At 40.7% G+C, this 17,731-nt stretch overlaps 1 protein-coding gene across 1 annotated transcript; it reads left to right on the top strand.

The window, feature by feature from the left end:
• Positions 1 to 4,163: 4,163 nt before the first annotated feature.
• Positions 4,164 to 10,356, top strand: r3hdm4 (R3H domain containing 4). The gene is made up of 8 exons (XM_071917246.2): positions 4,164 to 4,328; positions 5,782 to 5,939; positions 7,103 to 7,224; positions 7,910 to 8,024; positions 8,134 to 8,219; positions 8,962 to 9,047; positions 9,255 to 9,310; positions 10,061 to 10,356. The coding sequence occupies exons 1-8, from the start codon at positions 4,282 to 4,284 to the stop codon at positions 10,162 to 10,164; spliced, it is 774 nt and encodes a 257-aa protein (XP_071773347.2). The 5' UTR covers positions 4,164 to 4,281; the 3' UTR covers positions 10,165 to 10,356.
• Positions 10,357 to 17,731: the final 7,375 nt, after the last annotated feature.

The raw sequence follows: 17,731 nt of genomic DNA, 5'->3' as shown, positions 1-17,731 counted from the left end.
GAATTACAACAACATTGATGGAACTTCTCTCAATAAAGTCACATTTTCCCAACATAGAGGAGTAAGCTATTTAATTAGAGGAGAGATCCAACTGAAACATCCAGCGAAGAACTAATATATCACTATATTTATCACTATATTCCCCAAGGGGATCAATAAAGTGCTATCTTATGTCAATATAGAGTTTTGACACTGCAGTGGCTGGGAGTTTTTGTTCTAAACAGCGGTGGAAAGTAACTAAGTACATTTACTCGAATACTGTACTTAAGTACAATTTTGAGGTACTTGTACTTTACCATTTTATGCTACTTTATACTTTTACTCCACTACATTTCAGAGGGAAATATTGTACTTTTTACTCCACTACCTTTATTTGATAACTTAAGTCACTAGTTACTTTGCAGATTCAGATTATTAATACAAAATATAATCAACTAATAAATTGTGATGTATTATTATAGATTACTGTAAGCTACCCAGCAGTATATAAAGTAGTGGAAATCAGCCCCACCTTTTCCAGCTCCAACATTAAAGTGATGCTTACACATGAATGCATCAATAATTATAATTCAATAATATAATATATACTGTATTATTCTGAAATGGGCCATTCTGCATAATGAGTACTTTTACTTTTGTTGCTTTAAGTACATTTTGATGCTAATACTTTTGTACTTTTACTTAAGTAACATTTTGAATGCAGGACTTTTACTAGGAGTATTTCTATACTGTGGTATTTCTACTTTTACTTAAGTAAAAGATCTGAGTACTTCTTCCACCACTGGTTCTAAAACAGAGTAAAGGCTGGAAAGTGAGTTTTGAAAGCCAGAAATCTCAGCAGCTGGCCAAGTAATCACTGAGTCATTGGTATTGATCAACTACCTTATCAACCCCCACAGATATATTATGATCATTCTGTGCTGTGGATCAGGAAAAATTTAGCAAAAAGTGAAAGTGAAAGTGAAAACATTCATGCTCAATTTTGTACCTACTGCAGTAAACACTGTGGTTCAACACATATGGGTTTTTGAAGGTCAGTACCAATATTAATATTTTCAGACTCAACTCAAAAATATTTTGTGGCGATATTCAGTATCTTTAAATTTGACCATTTCATCCTACAATTCCAAGTATTCAGTGTTTCCTCCAGAGTTTTCTTCTTGTCAGGGTGGAAAAGCCTCTGAAACATTTAGAGCATCATGGGACACTAAAACTCTCCACCTAGTCAATGGTAGGGAAACTCTGGGATACACTAGGCCTTTGAATGAAGAATTAATTATAAAAAAAAAAACATAACTGAACAAATAAATGAATAAATAAAAATGTGCAAAGACACTAAAATGTCCTGTCAGGTTTTCCAGTCTGTATTTAATCAAAGGCCGATATTGGCAAATTGATAAATCAATCTAATCCTAATATATACAATGATGATGTACTTTCCATATTCACCGTTTGTACATTGAAATAAATCTTCTGAAAAATTCTAGACAAAACAGCCATACATCCAGTCTACAGTCTCACTACCTGTCAGCCTGCGGTCCGGCTCTCCTGTCTGTCAGACTCTGCATCGTTTCAGCCGTCAGGAGAGGATGAGGAAGAGGATGAAGATGATGAGGAGGAGGAGGAGGGAGGAGTCTCCACGCTCCTTCATCACCCCCCCTTCTCCTCCTCCTCCTCCTCCTGCCCAGCCTCTCTGTCACCGCCTGCAGCAGAGCGTCCAGACTGGACAGGGAGATGTCCGGAAGACGAAACTCTGGAGACTTCTGCGTCAGAGACAAGAAGGCAGAGAGGAGTCATCAGCTGACTGAACAGAGTCAGATTATTTCCTAAAAACACACAGCAGCTGTGGTGGATGACAGTACTTTTTATTTTCGGGAGTAAAAAGTAACTAGTTGCTCTACCTGAGTAGTAGAGAAATTAGAAATTCACTTGTTTAAAATTGTTTTTAATCTCCCAGTTACTTCTAGATGTTTCTTTATTCTTTCATTTTGCATTTTCAGTTTGAAGTAGTGTAAATTCTTATAAATTATACACATATATAAATTATATACCTCTGGTTTATGTAAGTTAGTTAGTGTCTTTGAAGGTCATGAAAAGCACTATACATTTTTTTTTAGAGTAACACTTCCTTTTCTAAATGCTTTTTAAAGTTTGTACTTTAACTTACACCTGAGTCATTTCTTTTTTTTAAGTATTTACTCCTATTTCTGCTTGGGTAAGTTTTATTTTAGACGAGTCATTCTGGACTTTGCATTATTTGCAGTAACTACAACAAAATAGGAAATCTGATATTTCTGGAAAGGGAAGTGGGGCGATTTGTCTGTGTTGTTGCAATTCCTACTGGTTGCCTGGGTGATAAAAGTCCTAAATTACTAAAAGAGCAACTAAACCCCAAACCCCAAATCTGTGTAAAACCTGACTATTGGCTATTGCTATTGGCTGATGTTGGTGCCAGGTGATGTCACCACCTGTTGTACTCTATAGAAGGTGACATCACCTGGCACCAAGGGTCAGCCAATAGCAGACGGCCATTTCAGTATCATGCTTTTCCCCTTTAGATGTCAGGCTTTACACAGGTTTGGGTTTGGGGTTTAGTTCCTCTTTAATGCCTGAAACAGAAATACTAGCTCTCCCTTTCCACCTTGACATCTTTAGTACCAGATGTCTTTAATGATGAGAAAATTGACAAAGAAGTAGAATATGTTTTAGTGAAGTCCTTTTGTAGTTTTGCTTACACAGTTAGAGCTCAGTGGATTGTCTATCCACGGCCTGCTGCAGACCGACACGTCGCTTTCACTGACTTCTGTTGTGATATTTGGAGCGACTGTTGCATTGTGGTCAGATAAACGGATGGGAGGCAGAGGAGTGTGTGTCTTCAGACGCTCCAGACACCCAGCGATTGGTTCAGGTCGACATATAGGAGGCAGAACACACACAGGCTTCAGTGTTCGGGTTTCTGAGGCTCGATCCAAAACCAAGCCGGTGTGAGAATCTCTTGGTTTGTGTCTCAGTTGAGTTTCTTCAGATTTACTGAGAGCTGAATCACTTGTGCTGCTGATTTCTGGTTTCTCTTCATCTGGACAACCGCTGTCCTCTTCATCCTCCTCCTCCTCCTCCTCTTCCTCCTTGGCTGAGGCCAGGACAGGCATTAGATTAACACAGAGCCTCATTGTATTCCCTGATCTCTCACATGTAGAGACCACAGCTTTACTGGATCTACTGTCTGAGGTGGAAACTTTACAACTCTGCTTTGACTTCACCGTGTTCCTCCTGGGAAAAGACTTCATCACTTCACCCAGGATCATCGGATGAGTTTCTGCTTCAGGCTCTTCCAGACGCATTTCCCCTGTTGTCTTCTTCTTCTTCCCCATTCCAGCAGCTGTATGTAAACAAGACTGTCCTTTGAAACTTCCCAAACATCTCTCAAAAAGGACCTTGAAATCAAAATGCAGGCTGATTTTGAGAATAAAACAAATCCAAATTATGTTCCACAAAGTTTTCTATTTTGTCAAAAACTTCCTTTCAGACGTATCGGACTGTAAAGTTCCCATCCTCCCAGCAGCAGTGAGACTGACTCAGAACAATAAAAACAGTGTGTGTCCTGTTATTAAACTGGCTGTTATGGCAACACACACAAACACAAACTGCGGCCAAACGTAATGAGTGGTAAACTGCATTGTTGTTTCACATTATATCAAAGCAGTGATTATGCTTGAGTCAGTGAAGCCAGTGTGGGCTGCTGGTTATGAACATGATGGAGGAGGCAGAGGCTTTATTCTGCAGATATGAGAGGCATTTCTTTGATGAAGGGTACCAAAGATGGTATCTTGAGAAGATGAATCACTCAAAAGTAAAAAACAAACCACACTCCAGTCATACTGCATTTACATCGTATCAACACAGGCGGCAAGCACTGCAGCAAATCCATATTTGGTTTTTCAAGAAGCCTTTATCCAATATCATGTGAATGCAGCAAATTCAGTGAGAGCGGACTCTGGTCCGACTGTGACACATGGAAATAGGGACAGAGTGATAGCTCTCGCTTCTTCCCCTCTCTGTCTATGGTTGTGAGCCTCGTTCTGGTGCCATGTAGGAGACAGTAGCTATTTTTGTTTGTTTGGTTCAGCCCACTGCCAAGCTAGCAGGGAGCTAGCTAGCTCAGATCGAATCTGCAAAACATCTTGCTTTAACTTTTGTTTGTCGTTGCAAGTGTATTTATTTTTTTTACACGTTTTGTAAAGATCTAAAAGTGGGCTCTTTCCGTTTGTTTCGCTTCGTAAGATGGTTGTTCTGACAAATGACAACAATGAAGAACAGGATTTTAATATGTGAGTGAAAATAACAAATCTGTAGCCAGCTAGCGTAAGCCAGCAACCCATTAAAATAGCTAACGTTAGTTTTACGGCTCGAGGTTTTGGTTGGAATTAGTTGACCTTAAATGGTAGCTAGTTAGCTTGCTAATTAATTGGAATCTGGTTGCTAATTTGGTTACTTGTTAAGGTAAGGTTAAAGCTGGCCGCAGCGTTTAGCCCTCTGTCCTTCATAGCCTTTTAGCTGTTAGCTAGCCAGCCTGCTAATCAGCCTGGGTGTGTAGTATTGGTCTAGTAGCGCTGACGTATTACTGCCAGGGAATTAACTGTGTTTTACTATGTGTGTTACTACCAGGGAATTGCCTGGTTAGTCTTGCCTGTGTAGAAACGGTGTCTAGTTTGGCATTTCCAGTTGACCTATTTATTCAGGTTATAACGTTAAATTGATTGCTCTGTTGTCTAGGGTTAGGGGGAAGTTGCAGAATTGAGAAAATACAATATTTGTGAGACTATAAAATGCAGGTTAAACCTATACTATGCTCCATGGTCACCACAGTACAGGTTTGCTGAGGTTTATGTCAAGTCATTTTGTTCAAACTTAAACAAGAGTCAGATTACATGGTGCATGCTGCTGTGCCCAGCCTGCTGTAACGCTGCCAACCTGCAGGGCAAAGGGCTAAAAATGTCCTCAGCAGAGGGAGCTGGCCAGTCAGGCAGGAAACCATCTGAAACCCACTGACCCAGTTCTGCAGAGGAGATAAACCTCCTGGGATGACACATCTGCAGCCTCACTACACTCTCATGTGCCTTTTGAAATACTGCAGAGATAACCTACATAGAGACACAGCATACAGGAATACAGTGCATACACCCTAAAACACTGTAACACTGAAACATCAGTGGTAAATGTCAGGTTTGGGTGTCAGTCCCTAAGAATCAAAGAGTGAGGGCATTTTGCACCGACGTTCGACAATCATACAGGGAGAAATCCATCATAGAAGAGGAGAGAGACTAATAGGAGCAGGAAATAGACCAGAATGCAATGCAGCATCAAGATAGCTTGAGTTTGAGTTGGGGCGTGGCTTTCACTTTTGCTTAACTGGAAGAACTCTTGCTGTCTTGCTCTGTGCTCTGTATCACATTGTCCGCCAGAACGTATAATCCACAGCTGAATGATCACACTTTCAAGCTATTTATACAATCATACGCCCTTACACGGCCGTACACAAAGGCATTCTGGGAAATGTAGGAAATCAGTAATTGAAGTAGAAGTAGACAAGGCAAGTTGAGGGGAAGTGGGTTTACCAAAAAAGTAAATCACGACACTTCATCACTAAATAACTCCTGGATTGTATTGAACATCACAGATAGATGATATTTAACAGTGTAAGAGGATCTGAGGGGGATTTCTCCTTCACTCATTCATGTGTTGAACAAGGCTAAAGTGAGCTGTGGCTCTGTGTTTTCCCAGCCTGATAGAGGAGCGTAAATGCAGCTCCCTCCCCAGCTCCCCCGCCAAGCGAGTGTCTCCCACCAAGAAGAAGCAGTTCTTCATCAACCAAGCCATCCGCAACTCCGACCTCACGCCCCGAGCCAAAGGCAAGAAGAGCCTCCGCCGGCAGGAGAACAGTGAGTCTCAATCCACCTGTCAGACGTTCTGCAGACACACAGCTCTGCTTCACATAGAACCTGACATTTGTTTGGTTTCTTTTCTTCGTTTTGAGGTGAGATGTTTTGGAAGTCTTGGGTCGTACTCTTGTTTCACCATTTCCCCCCGATGCTGTGTGTGTGTTCATTCAGGCTCCGCTCACACTGCAGCAGAAAGTGTCCTAATTCTGATTATTTCCCCTCCCATGTGACTCAGATCTGATGTTTTCTAATCGATGTGAACAGAAAAAAGCAGCATGGAGTCGCAGTTTTTCCAATTCGAATCTGGATCACATGGATATGTGCCACAAAATCAGATCCTGAGGCATGAAACTTGTATTTGAACGCCCATATCAGAATTTGTCAGAGTTGCCATTACAATAAGTGAATCTTTCGTCAGTCACCTGAGACAACTGTCATCATTTTAGCACCACAGCAGCTTGGCTGAGTCGGTGTTAGCATGGAGGCCAAAGAGACACAACAGTGGAAAGAAAGACAAATAGCTGACTCGACGCCTCAGTTGAGTCAAAACTAGAAGGCTCATACCATAACTGAAATGTGTTGAAACAAGCGAGAGAAGTGCAGGTTCAAAAATGAATGTCACAACTGTTGTTACTGCTACTCTGCATGCCTTTTCCACTTCTCTGTCAGGTCATATTAGTATCAGATCTGGGTCACATCCTAGAATAGATATGAAGAGTCATCCAAAAAAATCTCATATGAGCAGCAGTTTTTGAACATGAAGGCCTGCGGTCTGAACTGAGCCTTTTTTTGGTTGCCTCCTTTTTTTTTAATCTCTTTTATTTCTCTTTTCTTTCGTTCTGTGTTTTATATCATTGCATTTTATCACCATATTTTATCAGTTTGCTTCCATGTGTTATCATTGTGCAGCTCAGCTCATCTGAGAATTTTGAATTCACAAATCCATAGATCCATTTTTATCAGTCTGATGCCCTGAAATGAAACGTCCCAGCTCAGCTTCACTGCAGACTTCTTGTTATTCTTGTTACTTCTTAGAACCTCTTGGCTTCACATTGCTTTAATAACGAAATAAAGGACCTTGAATTAATAAATCCACTGGTTCATTTTTGCAAGCCTGTTTTAACACCCTGTCCCTCTCTCTTCCCTCCTTTACTAAAACTCAGCGCGCTTCCTTGCTAATCTCCTGGAGAGAGATGAGTGCGCCAAAGATGAGCTGGAGGTGTGCAGCAACCCGGCCATCCCCTCCATCTTCACCGAGGCCTGCACCAACGGAAACTACGTGGAGGTACGCCTCACTCTGACACGCAGCTGTCCTGGATGTTATCTAGTACTGGAGTTCAGTCTCAGTCTGGAGTCCACCTGGTCCACCTGCGTTTATTTTCTCTCTAACACTACAGACTATTTAAGGGATTTCAACCTGTGTATAGTCTGTGATGCTCCTCACACTTGTATGCATTGATCAGTTGGATGTTGAAGGCTTTAGTCCAGAGCTCCAGCAGATAGATCTACATCTCTGTTCAGCCTTAAGAAACTGATTAAGTATTATTTTTACATTTGGAAAGACATGTACGGTGTTTATTGCCTGTTTTGGTCTTGGTCTCGACCCCCTTTGGACCCAGTCTTGACTCAAACCCGACTAAACCTGGTCCTGTAATTGACTTGCACTCGACTAAGGTGCAGGGCTGCTCAGTTAATAGAAAAAAGATCAAACTTTTTTTTTCTCAAAGGGAAACGTGTTCCAGACAACTGTGTTCTGGTGTTGTGAAAACTGCATTTTGTAGAAAAAGTCTTTATTATAAGTTTTGTGGTACATGAGTTCCTGTAATGCTGTAAAACTCTCCTGAAGACAGAAATCTGAGAGTTTGTGTTGCACCTTTGATGCAGGCATGATGTCAAATCTGTAACCGCACCAATAAAACCTGTGTGAGTTTTGAAACTGAGCGATCTTCCTCTTCCTCATCCTCCTGCAGCCGTGGAACGACTTCATGAATCGCTCCGGAGAGGAGCAGGAGAAGCTGCTGTCGCTGCTGGAGGAAGAAGCCAAGAAGAAGAACTCCCTCCGCATCCTCAAAGACCAGAGGAATGGTGAGAGTCCAGCCTCAACATGTCTAACGTCTTCCCTGGTGTTGAAGGCGGGGCTGAGTCGGTTGACTGTCGGTCGACTGTCGGTTGACTGTCGTTCGTCTTTCCACAGTAAATCCTGCCTTCACTGCTCAAGACTACTTCCAGAGGATCGATCGGAGGCTGCGGGCGACTCTGAAACGGAAACAAATCCCCATAGTGAGTATCTGCTCTCGCTGCTCCGAGGCTGAACGTCCATGTCACTGATATTATCAGTTAATCTCACCGTCATATCACATTAACATTCAAGGCGTTTACAGGGCGTCTGCAAGTCTGGAAAAATCTGGAAATATCTTCAATTATATCTAAACACAAGGCATTAAATTGTCTTTGGTAACGGAAAATAGAAACAAACTCCACTGGACTTCATGAAGAGTTGAAGACATTTCGTCACTCAGCTGAGAGGTTTCATCAGTTCTGCTTATTGCTGCTGAATCGTCTTCAACTCTTCATTTTATGTCCAGTGGATTTTGTTTCTATTTGTTTGGACATGTTACTACCTGGAGGACTGAAATGAATCTACACAGACATCTTGGATACAATTACAATATAGCAGTTTAACCCTTAAATTAAATTTGTGAGGTCTTAATAATGATGCGGTTTCTTGGTGTGTGTGTGAAATCAGCCCAGTCATGCAAGTGTCAAATTGTCAAAATTTTCACACTTATTTCTATTGTGTAGTTGTTGGTCATAAGGAAGACACCAAGTTTTTAGGAGATTGACCCCTTGGTCAACTTGGCCATTAATTAAGTGATGATGAGAGCATAGACACCAAAATCATCCATGTTAGTTTACACCTGGCCGCTGTGGGGATCGAACCTGTGTCCTTCTGGTTCCAGGACGCTGTCCCCCTGCCACCCACTGCTGCTGTGTCTCATTAATGTTGTGTGTTGGTCCACAGGGAACTCTGGAAGTGCTTGAGGAAAACCTGCTGAGCTTCTTCAACGCTCAGCCTCACTCAGTTTACACCACCAACCTCGGCAGCAGGTACAAGCTTTCAGTACATGTACATACATTTTACAGAGCGTCCTTTAAAAAGTCTGAAAAAGTCTAAAATAATCCACATTTATGGTCTGCAAAAAAGTGGGTCATGGCAGCAGCAAAAGTAATAGGCTACTTGATCATTTTGGATCAGGAAGAAGATTTGTGTGACTGGACAGAGGATAATGAGTCTTGTCTCTGTTTGTGTCTCAGTTTTGAGCGGCTGCTGCTCCACGCTGTCTGCCAGTACATGGACCTCGTCTCTGCCAGTGAGTACAAATCCATCTGTACATACTATATACCAGATATATCAGTTGGTCTATATATCAGGTTCATATTGTCCATGTGTATGATGGAGGTTCCTCCTGACCACAGCTACTGAAAAACAGATGTCACCTTTCATTTTCTTTTATTTTTTTGTAAATTGATTCGTCATCCTGCCTAAAGAGCTGCTGACACAAAGAATTTCATCAGTCTGGGTTTCAGTGGAGAGTTTTAGTGTCCCATGATGCTCTGAATGCTGTTTCAGAGGCTTTTCCAAGCGGACAAGAAGAAAATACTCACGGAAGACTGAGTTTTTTGGCATGAAAATGGTCACATTTGAAGATATTGAATATCTGCTATCAGTGACTTCAGTCTACAAATATCAGTATTGGTATCAGCCTTCAAAAACTCACATAGGTCGAACCCCTGTACACAACACACATTTGGGAATAAAGTTCTTGAGTGAGAGAAAAAAACAAAAAAGAAGACACTTTTTCAGTTTGCATAAATGTATTCACATGTGGAATAACCTGCCTGAGGAAATCGGGCCAGATCACTATCTTCTTTTAAATCTCTTCTTACAACCGCTTTTTTAGACCTAGGGCTTTTCAGACATTTTTCCTTTTATGTTTGGTATTTCGTTTTGAAAGGTGCTATACAAATAAAGTTTATTGTTATTATCATAAATGAGAGGAGTTAAGTGTGTGTGTGTGTGTGTGTGTGTGTGTGTGTGTGTGTGTGTGTGTGTCCCTCAGGCAGCGACTGTAACGGCGCCCGGCAGACTGAAGTGGTGAACAAACAGGAGGAGTTCCTGCCTCCCAGTCCGCTGCTGTCCGCCTACCTGGAGCAGATGAGCTGAGAGGAGAGAGAGCGACCCCGCCTCCACCCCTCCACCCCCCCCCCCCTCCTCTGAGGCTCTGCCAGGTGTAGATAGGTGTGTCCGGTCTGTAACGTAACCTCTATAACGTCTGTAATGTCCGCCAACAGAGCTGAAACCTCCCCGCTTCCTTTTCTCCGGCCGTGCTTCTGGAAGTAAATTTCCCGTTCATTTTCTCCACTGGCTTTTCAAAAAATACCGAGATAAAGAGTTTTAACCTTTGAACCGAACCAACCAGCTGTTCATGAGCTCATAACAATGTATTCAGAAAAAAAATATACAGTATATATAGGAAAATCCAAAAAAGTTAGCGGTACAAAACTGTGTACATGACGTTTTTTAAGAGGGATGAACTGCTTATGCGAGTGACATCATCAATTCCCGTTCTCTAATTTTTAACAGTGATAGTCAATAATATAATAATAGTGATTACTGATTTGTGACGAGTTTCATCATGTCCGACAGTTAAAGCCACGGTGGAGCGGATCCGATCCCTGATACAGTTTACTAGCCGACTAACGCTAACGTCAATCTGTTCTGGCTACCAACCACGCATCACGCTGGTTTCCATGGTAACAGCGACGTCTCCGATTGGTGGGAACTCGCTAAAGCTCACGGGTAGTGCAGTATTTCCCGATGAACTCAGGATTTCTTAATAACAAAGTTGACATCAGGAACGTGTGTAGTCGTCATGTAAGTCTTACACAGTTAAATCATTATAATAATCAAATTCGCCGTGGAAAAAATGAACGGGAATTTGACTCGGGGGGGAAGTGTTTCAGCTCTGTAAAGTCTGTAATGTCCGCTCTGCCTCGGCCAAACTGAGCGGAGTCTCCTCTGTAGTGCTGATGATGAATAAGAAGGTGTGAGAACCAGAGGAACCGGTCTGAAGGAACCTGAAGGCATCGCTACCTGAAGGGAACGCCTGTAGGATTTCGTGTAAAGAGACGAAGTAGTGAGATATACGCAGCATGAATAGTACAAATGTCTCTGAAAGCACAGAGCCGTCGCTCGTCGGTTTAGGTAAAGAGAATAAATGTTTAGTCTTTTGTCCCGGGTGTGAAACTAGCTTCTACTCTGAAAATAGCGTCATCTTTTGCTCATTATCATGTACAGAAGAGAACTCAAACTCTTCACGTAGGATTTCTGCATGATCTAAAGCTTTTTTTTTTTACGTATTCATAATCTCTGCATCTCATCACAGGTGCACTAAATGTTACTTCACTGATGGTCAATACTGATAACAGACAAGTCAAAGATAATATGTACTGTAGCTTTTCAAAGCTGCTGGTTAGCCTGTACTGTTTCAATGGAATGATGGATTTGTTGCAGCCAACACAAAGTTCACTCAGTTTACACTCACCATACAACTCTGAAAACTTCTTTTTCCCACCAAATCAGCTTCTCCTGCCCAGTTCCTATACTGTATGTACGGTAGATGTGATGAATTGATAGAAAGGTGAACCACATTGTAGACATTTTGATGGCAGAAGCTGCTGTGCTTCGACTCACAGACACTTTTCATCTCAATTTCAACATGAACAACCCCCGGACAAGCACTTATGCCTTATGAATGCATACAACGAGTTTCTACGTTTTTCTGTACATATATTTCTACATTTGTACTGACTAGCTTTTGGAAACGCATATCCAGGTTATTTAAAATCGTTCCTCCATGATTTGTTTTTGTACTGTCGACGACGGTACGATGAAACTGAAACTTGAGCTGCCGGTGCATTTTGTCAACAACCAAAGTTTGTGCGCTTGTTGTGTGGAAATCCAATTTCTCAGGCTTTCGACTTCCCACTCTGAATGTCATGTTGTGATTTCACATGGTGTCATTTTCTGTGTCAATTTATGCTTTCTTGAAGAGGAACTTCAAGCCCGGCGCCTCGGGGTGCTGCCAACTTTTTACACCTTTCTAACTGCCTGTTAGGGTTTAGTGGTGCTGTAAATATGAAGCTCAAATCAAATGTGTGCCAACGTTTTAATGGGAAAACTCCAACTGCAATAGTCTGAAAGCTTTATACGCTAGCTGTGTCCCTGTGTATTTAATGATGTGTGTGCACCAGTACTTATTTATAATTATCACTGCAACTATTAAAGGATTTGAGGTATTTTTCCTCATTGCAAGGCATTTCATTGTGTAATCTGTACTTCAGAGTGCTGAAAGCTGTGTCTGAAAAGATGAATTGAATAAATGTAAGTGTAACTCTTCACTGATGTTTTTTTTATTTCATAATTCAACGACCAGTCCAGAGACTTTTCATAAAACTGACTGACTTCACTTCATGCAGGACATAAATGACCACAGCTACAGAGAAACAGACTTCATTTAAATTCAGTAATGTCTCCCAGAGTTTCTCTACCATTGAACAGGTGTGGTGGGTCACTCTGCCTTAAAGAGCTGCTGACACTAAAAGGATTTCATCAGTCTGGTTTCAGTGGAGAGTTTTAGTGTCCCATGATGGATTGAATGCCGTTTTCAGAGGCTTTTCCACCCTGATGAGAAGAAAGCTCTGGGGGGAAACACTGAGTACTTGTTATTTTTTGGCATCATCAAATTAAAACACACTGAATATCGGCACAAATCATTCGCTGTCGGCGACTTCCGTCTGAATCAGTATCTGCCTTCATAAAACCCATATCAGTCGAACCCAGTTTCAACATCTTTAAATGGGAAATAACAAAGTGTTTCTCCAGAGACAGTATTGGTGCAAAATATCTGTATTTGTGTCAGCCTTCCAAAACCAAAGTCAAACCATAATCTACAATCAAAAGCTTTTTAGGCTGCTGGAAACCCCACTGCTGTGAAGTTCTGATTCTTTATGCACTGTCGGGAAAAGTGAACAAGCACCAGGTTCCAGGTTAGGTGTCTCAGTAAAAAAGGATGTGGGCCAGTCGGTGAGACGGAGCCGAGCTTCTGGTCTGACTCAGCAGCTTCAGGCTGCCGGTCTGTAAAACCTGAACCTGAAAGCAGCCTCTCCACCTAAAACTGTTCCATTAGCTGCTTCTAATGGAGAGTTTTAGTGTCACATGGTGCAAACGCTGTTTCAGAGGCTTTTCCACCCTGACAGGAAGAACAATTTAAGGGGGAAACGCTGAATACTTGGAATTTTTGGTCATTTTTTTGAGTGAAGAGGGTCAAATTTAAATATACATCATAAAATATTGGCACAAAATATCGGCTATCAGCAGCCTCAACTCAAAAATATTGGTATTGGTCTTCAAAAACCTCATATGGCTCGAACCCTAATCAGTACTGAAATAAAAGTAGAAATATACTGGAAGAAATACACTCTAGTAACAGTTTTCCATTGGAACTTAGAAGTTATATTAGAGTATGAAGTCTTATACTAGAAATACTTTACTCTACAATCGTCTTAAGTGTGGAAATGTGTGGAAGAAGTAATTTCCAGATTTAGATAAGTTTAGGAATTTCACAAAAAGTCTGGAAACTCTTGTTGTTTGGCCCTGTATTCACTATATTCATGACTGCTCATTTTCTGAAACTGTGAACCAGCTGCTCTTTTGCATATTATATTTGTTGACTTGAAGAAACATCCTGAGATATAAAGTGATGCGGGCCGAGCGGAAAGTCACATCAAACCTTCAAATCCACTCAAGAAATTAAAGTCTAGAAAACATGTCATTATGTAAACAGGAAACTCGTCAGACCGCTGATAACAAGCAGCTTATTATTCATGACAGACTTTGTAATTAGAGTCAAACCTGCTGACAGAACTCAGTTGGGAAACCCGTTCATGCAGCGGTTCCTGAAAATAAGACGCAACCGGATGCTTTGAAGAAAACACTGAAATGTTCCTTTGAGCAGACATTTCACTGCAGCTCTTCCCCTTTTCATGACTTCACCTCACCAGACACACAACGCTTCACCGAGCCAGGCTGCGGTCAGACTCACCTACATCATTACAGGCTGAAACATGTGTTTACTGCTCAGACCAAACCCAGATTAAAGAGTTCTGGTCTAAACTTAGATCCCTGAAAGTAGAAACAGCGTCAGATACTCCTACAAAATGACTGACAGCACAAAATTAAAACAAAATGATGGTATTTATGGAAGTATAATAGGCAACTTATGTTCTTAGTTGGCAAAATGTTAACACTAATACAGACTGGATCCTCTGTATTTTAAAGATACTGAATGATGAACTTTAGGTAATGATTTTTGACTTGAAGCATTTTGAAATAGAGGTTCTTCATATTATTCAGTTGCATCATCCAGAAGCAAATTTACAAAACTGGAAGTGTGTGTTGGAAAAATTGCCGCTTGTCAGTCATTAGCTTCAGATCAGAGCCAGCAGTTTGACCTGGCACTTCTAATCTGCTCAAATAAAAATATCATCTCAGTATTGCATAACAGTGTTTTCATGTAGAATCATATTTTGGAAAAACAGCAGTACTTTCAATGGAACAGGAATATTCTGGTTTGTATTTTTCTCCACTAGGTGGCGCTCTCACACAGAAAGATACAGTCTGTTAGTGAGCTTAAGGATCAGACTTTATACAGGTGGAGAATATGCAAACATGATCATTTTATATATGAACCATTTTGATATCAGATTCACAAAACCTGTCATTTATGAAGATGTCAACACATACACTTATCAAGAACATTTAAAAAGGACAGAATTAGTTTGTTTAATAGACTTTTGTGTAACAATTTTTTATTTGACTTGTCCAAAACCAGCTATGATAAACATTTACAGAAACACTCTTATGATGTCTGGGCTTAGAGAGCAGCTTTTAAAGTTTAACTACAAATAAAATATTCAAAGTAACTTCTTCTTCTCCTGTAACATCTTCTTCTTCTTCTTCTTCTCCTGTAACATCTTCTTCTTCTTCTTCTTCTTCTTCTTCTTCTTCTTCTTCTTCTTCTTCTCCTGTAACATCTTCTTCTTCTTCTTCTCCTGTAACATCTTCTTCTTCTTCTTCTTCTTCTTCTTCTTCTTCTTCTTCTTCTCCTGTAACATCTTCTTCTTCTTCTTCTTCTTCTTCTCCTGTAACATCTTTTTCTTCTCCTGCTTCTCAAAATCACAGTCAACTTGATCATTCAGTGATTTCCCAACATGAGTTCATCATGATACACTGAAAAGTTGATAAACTCCTCTACTACTGAAAAATGTTTTTTTCAGGGTGCTGACAAGTGCAGGAAAACCCGCTGTTCCTTTATCTGACATGAGATGAAAAGTTTAGGAGCGAACGATGCGTTTCACTTCCTGCTTCTTCATGACTGGATCCAGGTGTGTAGATGTTGTCTTTATGCTCTGGTGGGAAAAGTGAATCAGCACCAGGTTTAGACCGATATATATATCACTGTGCCGATATCTGTCTCTCAGTAAAAAGGGATGTGGGCCAGTCGGTGGGACGGAGCCGAGCTTCTGATCTGACTCAGCAGCTTCAGGCTGTCTGTCTGTAAAACCTGAACCTGAAAGCAGCCTCTCCCTGCCTCCAGGAGCTGCTCGTCCACCTAAAACTGTTCCATTAGCTGCTTCTAATGGAGAGTTTTAGTGTCATATGGTGTAAACGCTGTTTCAGAGGCTTTTCCACCCTGACAGGAAGAACAATTTAAGGGGGAAACACTTAATACTTGGAATTTTTGGTCATTTTTTGAGTGAAGAGGGTCAAATTTAAATATACAGCACAAAATATTGGCACAAAATATCGGCTATCAGCAGCCTCAATCCAAAAATATTAGTATTGGTCTTGAAAAACCCCATATGGCTCGAGCCCTAATCAGTACTGAAATAAAAGTAGAAATATACTGGAAGAAATACACTCTAGTAACAGTTTTCCATTGGACCATAGAAGTTATATAAGAGTATGAAGTCTTATACTAGAAATACTTTAGGCCAGTGGTTCTCAACGTGGGGTCCGGGGACCACCAGGGGTCCTTGAGGGGGCTCCAGAGGGTCCCCAGCAAATTGATGAATTGTTAAATTTCACCGTTATTTCATTTCCAAGAAGTAAACACAATTAGAGAATGTAGAAGAATGACTGTTCTGATCATAGTTTCTCTGTTATCTCTCTACCTGCAATACAGTCATGGGATTCTGGACAAAATCATATCTAGCAATACAAAAATTTAGGTCAGATTTGGGTCCGAGAGACAAAATGGGGGTCCATGGCCCTAATGTGGACTAAATTCGGGTCCTTGATATGAGAAAGTTTGAGAGTCACTGCTTTAGGCAACACCTGATGACAAGGAGGGAGGATCTTTTTTCTTTTTTAAATATCTGGAGATCTTTATTTTAGTAAACAGCTGAGAGACTCCACCAGCTGCCAGCCAATCGTCACTCACTGATGCTTTTCTAATATTAAAATCATATGTGGAAATACATGAAGTGGCTGGTGACTTTTGGAAGCCGTCAATCACTCTGACAGAAAGGTTTATTTCCTGCCCTGGATTCATAAAGTACAGCAATTTTACAAAACAGTTATACATGAATGGTCCAGTTTACATCTGAAATATATAATCTGAGGTTTTGAAACAAGGACTGACAAAGGGCCGTTGCCAAAACCTTCAACACAGGAAGAAAAGCTGTTAAACTGTTCTGAAAACAGAAAACTGTGGGTAGTGAGTTTCAGTGGGTTTTCCCTCCACTAAATCCCACCTAAACCCACTTTACCCACAATCTTATTTTCAGAAACTGTAGCGTTAAACCTCCATATAGGTTCGTTTTTTCACCCAACGCATTCACTCAGCTTATTTTATGACTTTATCCACTTTTTATTTTCAGAATATACGATGTAAAGCTCCATAACAGTTAGCTTCTACCACCTAAATCGTCTATATGGTATGTTTTATTCAGTTTTACACCAAACAGCCTCCATGCTGTACAATACCAGGCAGGGATGAGATGATCTGCTTATCTCACGATACATTCGATACGTGATGTGAGGTTCACGATTCAATACGACCACGATATGATGTAGCCTAATAAATAAAAGTTCAATGACAACAAAGTCTGACTGTGCAGAATTATGTTTATTTCTGAGACATAAATCTTTCTAGCGATGGCATTGGCTCGCTAGAATGGAAACAACAATGTAAAAATGTCATTACAAAGTTCAAATAATATAATTGGGATGGAGAGCTTGTGAAACTGTGATGGTCAAGCGTCTCATTTGTGATTAATACAGCAGAATAACATGGAGCTAATATCATGATTCATTTTTCTGCCCCACAATACGTAATGTCACATTTTTGTATTGCGATATATTGAATTTCGACATATCGTCCCATCCCTAATACAAGTTTTCAAAATCTCAACACTGGAACAAAATGTCTACATAATGCTCAGTCTACTGCTACTTTACAAACGTGGCAAACTGTAGTTTAGGTGGGATTGAATCCGCCTAAACTCACTTTACACACCTTTACATTTTTAGTTTCAGAAAGTTAGCTTCCGTGAAGCATTTTATGAACTTATTCACTTTTCATTTTCAGAATGTAAGATGTAGAGCTTCATAATAGTTCATTTTTCCCACCCAAACCATCCATACAGCTTATTTTATGCAGTTTTAC

The sequence above is a fragment of the Centroberyx gerrardi genome, chromosome 9 (assembly GCF_048128805.1).
Source record: "Centroberyx gerrardi isolate f3 chromosome 9, fCenGer3.hap1.cur.20231027, whole genome shotgun sequence".
Taxonomy (NCBI): domain Eukaryota; kingdom Metazoa; phylum Chordata; class Actinopteri; order Beryciformes; family Berycidae; genus Centroberyx; species Centroberyx gerrardi.
This window is presented reverse-complemented; position numbering and strand designations above follow the sequence as displayed.

Bases quoted from the DNA above. Each gene is read 5' to 3' on its own strand.
- r3hdm4 (XM_071917246.2), top strand. From the start codon at position 4,282: ATGGTTGTTCTGACAAATGACAACAATGAAGAACAGGATTTTAATAT. The intron at 7,225-7,909 runs GTACGCCTCACT...ATCCTCCTGCAG, and splicing joins CCAACGGAAACTACGTGGAG to CCGTGGAACGACTTCATGAA. The intron at 8,025-8,133 runs GTGAGAGTCCAG...GTCTTTCCACAG, and splicing joins CCTCAAAGACCAGAGGAATG to TAAATCCTGCCTTCACTGCT.